Source organism: Austrofundulus limnaeus, unplaced genomic scaffold, assembly GCF_001266775.1.
Source record: "Austrofundulus limnaeus strain Quisiro unplaced genomic scaffold, Austrofundulus_limnaeus-1.0 Scaffold134, whole genome shotgun sequence".
Taxonomy (NCBI): domain Eukaryota; kingdom Metazoa; phylum Chordata; class Actinopteri; order Cyprinodontiformes; family Rivulidae; genus Austrofundulus; species Austrofundulus limnaeus.
The window spans coordinates 63,861-71,643 of record NW_013952536.1 but is presented as its reverse complement, the minus strand read 5'-3'; the positions used below and the strand labels follow the sequence as shown (position 1 = coordinate 71,643).

Genomic DNA, 7,783 nt, shown 5'->3' with positions numbered 1-7,783 from the left:
GTGTGTGTGTGTGTGTGTGTGAGCAGTGTTACACACAGAGGAAGTAGCTGTGCTTTACCTCTCTCCATCACGCCATCAGCCTCTCATCACGTCTTAACTTCAAAGCTTCTGGACCCCAGTTGTCCTTTTGGCTAGAAAACACACACACGCGCACACACACACTCTCTTGAGGATAGCGCAGCACAAGTTCAGACAAACTCCAAACTTCTCTACACAAACACACACACCGACTGCCATCATCACAGCAGCTCTGGAACCTGTCTGCTATCTTCATTTGCTATATTTAGGCCGAGAGCAGAAGATGTCTGAAATTGCCGGCAGTAAACTGTCATGGGTGTTTGTGCAGCAGCGGCAGCGGCGTCTGTAATCGACTCTCAGTTCCATCTCAGGAGGAAATAGACACWTCCAGCTGCCTCTGATACCTGGCCCACATATCTATGTCTCCAAAGTCCTCAGACGTCATGGAAGCACCAGCGCAAACTTTAGTTAATCTGAAATAAGAAAGGCTAGACACAAATCTGTGTGGTTTGATGGTTGTTACTTGCTTTTTTTTTCTCAGGTAAAAAGAGCAACGATGCTTCAGATGATGATGATGATGATGATCTGGAGGGTTTGTCTGACATGAGTGATGATGAAGGAGACTCAGGTCAGTAAACCATCAGAACTAAACCAACAACCTCACAAAAACCTGCATCAAAAACTAACAAAGATTAATTAACCATTAAAGTAACTTTAGATGTAGCATTAAATATCTGACCGAAATTTACAGATTTTATTTTATTTAAATTTGGGTTTAATCTCTAAAACTTATTTGGGTATTTTGTTTTTAAAGGTCCAGTTTTACTTCCGCAGTCTTAGTGGGACAATGAATATAMAAACGGTTGTTTAGACACTAAAAAACTTTGTTTACTTAGTATTTTTTAAGTACATAGTGTCTGACACAAGTACACCCTTCACTTTTGTTGCCAGTKGTTTACRCATTTAATGGCTGTTTTATTATTTTGAAGGGAAAGTAAATTATACAGGTTATACTGACTACTTTACATTGTGATTTCAGTGTAGTTCCATGAAAAATGTATGAAATATTTACAAAAATGTGAGGTGTGTACTGTAGCTTGAAGTGGAGGTAATGTTTTTACCATGTTTAATAACTTAATCTGGATTTTCTGTAATAATCTTTTGATGTTTTTATATCAAACATTTTCCAGTTAAGGATATTCCTATGAGGTTGGTCTTTAAGTGTCTGTCCTGTTTGTATTCTAGGTGATGAGGAAGATGATGATGATGATGATGATGATGATGATGATGATGATGAAAAAGCCTCCACGGCTCCTCAGTCGCTGACCTCTGCAGCTCTGATAAAGCTGGCAGAGGGAGAGGAGGATGTGGTTGAAGACCTGCAGCTGTCTGATGAAGACTAGGATTCCTCCCATTTGTTCTGCCCTTTTTAACATTCACATTCATGTTATTTTTTGGACTTTTTTTTTTCTCTGTGATTTTACATTTTACTTCATGTGTACAGCACAAATAAGATTATGGTGTATTTCATGGAGCTTTGAAACTGGTAAACTTTTGAAGAATCCACACTGTGTCTGTTAMTGGAGCTTTTATTTATGATTCCTGTAGACTAGCACACGAGTGGACCTGAAAAGGAGAAGAAATTTGCGTCTTCTGCTCACGCGCACACCTGAGGTTACCTTCAGGCTTTGAAGGTGGGATCTGCGAGGCTGGCTGGGCCGAGCCGGGCCGGAGGGTGGGTGCGGGGAGGCGGGTTGTTGAGCCCAGAGGCAGCAGAGCTGCGCCTGGCTGGCAGGGCGTCGTCTGAAGCTGTGCCAAGACTCTGCCCAGGTGGTCGAGCTGCAACACAGGCTGGCCTGTTTCTGTGCCAACTCCTCACCCACCTCCTGCCCACACCACTGTCTTCTCAGTCTCTGTCTCCACACGCGAAGGCGCAGCTTTCCTGCTTTAAAGGCTTTCTTTCTCGACTTCTCTGCAACTTTGCCAGAATCTGCCAGCGAGGACATTTGGGGGCAGGATGGAAACAATCGCTGCACATAGAGGTGGGCAATCTCTCAAATGTGTCATACATTGTTCCATATAGGAGTTCAGCTCTATAAGYCCCCATAATGTTAAAATGTTTCCAGTCGAGGAGTAYCTGATGATTTGAGTCCAGCTGCCTGGTTTAAAAACGTTTACCAATTTTTCATGCAATTTTAAAAATAATCGCAAGTGCATTTTACGCATAGAGTTCAAATCAGCGTTTTAGCGCACACTGCCTAACCCTAAATCTATTGTTTTAAAGGTCACAACAACGTTAATTTAATAATTTCAAAGACCACAAGTGGATGTTTTAATCTGAGCAACTTTTTTGTCGCGCTTCTGTGGTAGTTTTCACTGAATTTAGAACATTCTGACGTTGAAGCTCGCTTAAAGCAAAGGGAAGTCCCCTCAGAGCTTGCTTTGAAGAAGGGAGGTGAGCGAGGGCGCGTGTGTGTGAGTGTAGGTGGGTGTATGAGGAGGGTCAGGTTTGCCCCCACAGGAGGCAGGAAGGCCTTGGCCTGCGGCTGAACCTCACACTCCCAACAGCTGGTGTTGACCTAAACTGTGCCCCTCCTGGGTCGCTTCCCCCCACCCCCACCCCTCCTTACGGAAGAACCACAAACACCTGAGAAGAAGAGAAAAAAAGGGGGGGTGCCTTTGCAGGTTTTCAGATGAAAGCACAAACACAAGAGAGAATGGAAACAGAATATTCTGTAGGATTTATTTCACCTGTGTGGTGAATAGAAAAATAGGATGAAAACAAAACTTTTGAAGGGAAATCTAAAGAGCATTTTAATTCATTGCTTGCAAAGTTAAAAAAAATCCATAAGAAATTCAAAACATTTGCATTAAGAGCTTTGTGCCTTGTCTTTTCCCTGCAACCAAGAGAAAACAAAGTGAAAGTATCTTTGGATTCCATCTTAAGGGCTAATACATATCATAATCTGCTTTATCTACTACATCAAAAAGTCCTATAAATAATTTTGTCCTCATATTTATATGCTTGAGTAGCATTTGAGATTTGAGATTTCTTTTTTGTAATATTACATTTTTTAAATTTTATTTAGAAAATTAGGAACAAAAGTACCACCAAAGTTCAGCAAGTCACATTTTTCAGTAAAGAAATTCTTATTCGTGCAACTACATTTAACAAAAAGAAAGTGAAAGTACCACGTATGTAACCAGAATATTTTCATCTTAAGCGTGATTCTGTACAATTCTGCATGTTCATCCTACCTCTGACAGTAGTCAACACAAGTGTACAATGACAAATTCCTCCTTTTCTGATAGTTTTGAGCATCAAACCTACATCATTAAATAGAGTCCACTGTGAGTCCCTTTMCCTGAACCCGATTTATTTTTCTGAGAATTAACACAAAAACAATCAGACACGTTATGAATCATGGTTCCAATTCCACATGTCCGGTATCTTCTTTGGTATCAGGACAGTGGAATGCATAGTTGCAGTGATATTAGAGGGAACTGGTCATATCCAGTGCTCTTCAGCATGTGTTTCAACTCCAGACTTTATACAAAATAAAAAAAGAAAAGCGCCACACTGCCGTTTGGCCTCTGCAAATAGTCAAGAAGGAAGGGAGGGAAAAGAAGGGAGAGACATCGCTTCTTTCTTTTCTTTTTTTATTCCTGGGCTCTGCAGGGCTTGGGGGTAAGCACAGTCAGAGATGGATACGAGAGAAAGAAAGTGACTGAGGAGAGCTTCCTCCTGCTCAGGAAGGAAGGATGAGTTTCCGCTAGCGTCTGTCTGATTTGCAAAAATGTCGCATTTGTGGCAGAGCTCTGCTTCTTTTTCTTGGCAGGCTGTCGGTGACCAGCTGTCTCTATTTCCCTCTCTTTCTCCGTTCCTCTGTCACTTCACGTTTCTCCCTTCCAGCCCAGATTCTTTGGATTCTGCTCGTCTCCAGCCGCTGCTAAGGCCGTCCAAAAGTCTCCTGTYCCAGTCATAATTTCCCATGGTTTTAAGTTAAAATGTCTGAAGGTAAAGGAGAGTTTAGTAAATGTGGTCCGATTGTGACCCCGCTTTGGCCCAYCCGTTACAGATCTCTCCCTCTCGTGATCCTACGAGGGGGTTTTAGCCTCGTATCGTCCCACCACCACGGAGCTGGTGCCGTTTTCCCGTTTGGGGGTGGAGCACCCCGGTGTGGGGCCGCTGTATGGAGAGGAGCCGCTGCTGGTGGAGGTGGGCCGGTGCGGCAGGGACAGAGAGAGGGGCAGGGGTGTGTCAGATGGCGTGGTCTGGGGGTCTCGATCCCGATCTGGGGGGCGCAGGATGGCAGAAGGTGGAAACGGGAGCGCCAGCGGGAATCCTGTCATGTAGAAAAGCCTGCCAACGCGGCGCGCCACCTGAGGAGATGAGACCACATGAGTGTCAGAACAACTCGCTGAGCTTTGTGTCAGGGATCCATTTATTAAAAACAACAACTATATTTTAGAGAGAAGAAGAAAAGAGGCAGCAGTTTGCAGGGGCAGGCTATGGGGAGTTAGCTATGCTACGCTAAACTAATCAATTTTTTTTCTTCCCCAAACATTCAAACACATAAACTTCCGTTCCAACGCACACACAGGTCTGCGATGTGTGTACCTGTGAGCGGATCTTGAGTGCGGGCCCCAGCTTTAGTCCCATGGTGTTGAGCAGATGCTCCTCAGTGAGCAGCGGTAATGTGTCTCCATCAATGGCCTGCTCCCGAAACACCTGGCAGAGACACAGCCGCTTCAGCCACAGCCCCAACGTGTGCACGCACGCACACACAATCTACACACTCACTCACACGCAACAAAACAGTGGCTCGAGTCCAAAGTCTTACAGAGCCGTGAATAGTTTATCTGTACGGCTGATCTCCACACCCAGGTAGAGCGGTCTGATGGGCTTTTAACGTGTTTCCAATAAAGACTTTTTGTTTTAATCTGAGGTGTATAACAAAGTACATTTACTCTGTTACAGTACTTAAGTTAGTTTTTTATGAAATTTGTTATTTTACCAAGTATTTTTTAATCGTGACTTTAACTTTCATTTTGTTACTATAAAAATAATATTTTTACTTCTTTACTTTAAAATTTAACACCTTGTTACACGTTACAAATTTAAATATGATCGAACTCATCATGCAAGTAGTTGTTTGTGCACTCTAAAACATTAAGCATTAAATTTACTTAACCCAGTTATGTCAACTGGTTCCCAGAGGTCTATAAAGTACTTGGAAAAAAAATAAGTAAAAGTAAAATTACATGAACAGAATATGACTTTGGTAAAAAAAAAAAWACTTTTCACTGATGAGAAAACTACTCAAGTAAAAGTCATAAAATTGTTCACAAAAATTGGGAAATAATATATTTCTGTGAAAGGCGCTTTATAAATAAAACTTTACTTAGTAAAAGTACTTTTACACACTCTCTAAGAAATAAACTGTTGAATTTACTGAACCAAACTGGTTCCACTAAGCCAGATTGAGTAAATTGAGCAATATACAGTATGTACCGTATATTCTTAGCTTGACTAGGCTTAGTGGAGCCAGTTAACRTGATTTTATTGAGTAAATTCAACACTTTTTAAGAGTGCAGAAACATCTTTCATGATGAGTTTGAACAGATTTAATTTTGTAATGAGTAACTAAGTGTTACATTTTAAAGTAAAGAAGTAAAAGTATCATTTTTAGCTTTAAGATGTAACAAAATAAAAGTAAAAGTAGCTACAGTATTAAAATAATCAGTTAAATCACAAATCTTCAAAAAAAACTACTGAAGTACTGTAACAAAGTAATTATAGTAACTTAGTTACTATAAACCTCTGATGTTTCCTATAATCGGAGTTCAGTCGACTCGGTTTAGTGGAACCAGTTTAAGTAAATTCAACACTTCATTTCTTAGTGCGTGTAAAAGTACTTTTACTTTCCCAGTTATTGTGGGCAGTTTTATGACTTTTACTGGAGTACTTTTCTTATCAATGAAATTAACCAAACCTACCAAAACCTTGTCTGTAACTATTGATAAAGGCTGAACGCATCTTTGGGAGATGTGGGGAGTACTTRGCGAGTGATGGGGTGATCAGCTTGGCTTGAACGTAAGAAAGGGTTGGAGCTTTGAGGAAAAAGGGTTGGGAACCACTGGAATGAGGGATGAAAAGGTCACCGTCTTGCCTTCAGAAACTAAATGTAAATTTGTTTAAAGGTATTAAAATAGTTTTCAATTTTTCTTCTAAAGTTATCCAAGTTATTAAAATAAGTTTGGTGTGAAAGATGGATAAGACTTGTTGTCCCACTTTTCTTACATTGGAATAACTTTAGTAAAGAATGACCTCACTTTGAATTCGGTCATTTTTTAAACATCTACAAAGAAAAAATGCTTTTAGGATTCTAAAAACTTTCCTTTTTAAAAATCAAACAACTTCTCTGTGAATTATGTTTAAGGGACACACATATAGGGAACATATTTACACATCTGATAAACACCAGTTGTACATGCATACACGTCATTCAAACAAAGCCCACCAATCAGACTCTGAACCCAACCATTCATACAGCAGCACACATTAAACTCACAAACTGACAAACAGTTCAAGCCCCTGCCTTTATCTTAAAATTACTTATTTTTGCATATCTTATATCATTGGCACTATTCTTCTATGATTAATAGTCCACCTGCCCCTGGCCTCCATCCCCCTCCTCTCTCTTTCCTCCTCCTGTGTTCTCACCTGTGCGTATTCAGCACATCCAGCCAGGCTGCTTATGAAGCCACACACATCCTCCACACTCCACTTGCTGATGTCTTCCACAGGGTTGGATGAGGCCGAGTCCTCCCCGTCCATAAAAAGACCTCCCAAAGAGCCTGAAAATGAGGCAAGCAGGTGAAAATGACGTGTCAATACACAGGCCGAGCATAAAGTTGCTTTTTATGTTTAAAAACCGTCATTCTTGAGCTCTGGTGTGTTTGAAATGAACTCTTAATAATGACATGAGCGAGATGGACTTTGAGTCAATGAGGTGCATAAATCTATATGAATGAAACGAACAGATCAGTAGGTCTGAGTGGTTTTGATCATTATATTTGAAAGATGTTAAGAAATGCCAGTCACTGAACCAGTTATGGGGGGGGGGGCATACAGCGTTGTGCAAAACTTAAAAACAAATGTTCACTTTTTTTATATGGTTCTCTTTGGGGAGTCAGAGTTTCTTGTAATCTTTTAAAGTGGTCTTGATCAATAGTTCTTCAGATTTTCTGAATATCTTTCAAAGTTTTTATTTGGACATTTTTCTCCTTTTAATGGTTTAAACTATTTATCGATGAGGTAAACTTAATAATTTAGCCCACCCGGCTGGACTCCAATCATCTGTTCTTCAGCTGCACAACATGAGCTTTTTTTATGCTCATGAAAAGTCTAGTAAATCTTCTAATTGCTGCTGTGAATCCACATGTTGACACGTGTGTTTGTGTGCGTGTGGGGACACGTTTTTGCTACATCGTGGGGACCATTTTCCTGAAAAACACAGGCTCCTTATGGTGATCAAAGCCTGGTCCCCACAGGTGCAGATGCTAATTTTGTGTGGGGGGTCAGGTTTAGGATCAAGGTGTAAATTAAGTTAGGGGTAGGTTTGGAGTAAAGGGTCAGGCTTAGGCTATAGAAATGGCTGGAAAACGAATAATAGTCAATGTAAAGTCTCCACAAAGATAGAAAAACCGTGTGTGTGTGTGTGTGTGTGTGTGTGTGTGTGTGTGTGTGTGTGTGTGTGTG

At 40.9% G+C, this 7,783-nt stretch overlaps 2 protein-coding genes across 4 annotated transcripts in view; one reads left to right on the top strand and one right to left on the bottom strand.

Annotated features, from left to right (window-relative positions):
* Window positions 1–1,584, top strand: part of noc2l (NOC2-like nucleolar associated transcriptional repressor) — a 22,454-nt gene extending 20,870 nt beyond the window's left edge. The window contains exons 17-18 of the mRNA XM_014015742.1: window positions 560–646; window positions 1,264–1,584. Coding sequence (XP_013871196.1) covers window positions 560–646; window positions 1,264–1,421 — 245 coding nt within the window. The 3' untranslated portion in view covers window positions 1,422–1,584. The remainder of the gene's footprint in view (window positions 1–559; window positions 647–1,263) is intronic.
* Window positions 1,585–2,744: 1,160 nt separating this feature from the next.
* Window positions 2,745–7,783, bottom strand: part of samd11 (sterile alpha motif domain containing 11) — a 58,456-nt gene continuing 53,417 nt past the window's right edge. For 2 of the 3 annotated variants that reach the window (XM_014015739.1, XM_014015741.1), the window contains exons 11-13: window positions 6,746–6,879; window positions 4,640–4,750; window positions 2,745–4,401 (exon numbers count right to left, since the gene is read on the bottom strand). In XM_014015739.1, coding sequence (XP_013871193.1) covers window positions 4,117–4,401; window positions 4,640–4,750; window positions 6,746–6,879 — 530 coding nt within the window. In that variant the 3' untranslated portion in view covers window positions 2,745–4,116. The remainder of the gene's footprint in view (window positions 4,402–4,639; window positions 4,751–6,745; window positions 6,880–7,783) is intronic. The other variant, XM_014015740.1, reaches the window with a different exon arrangement.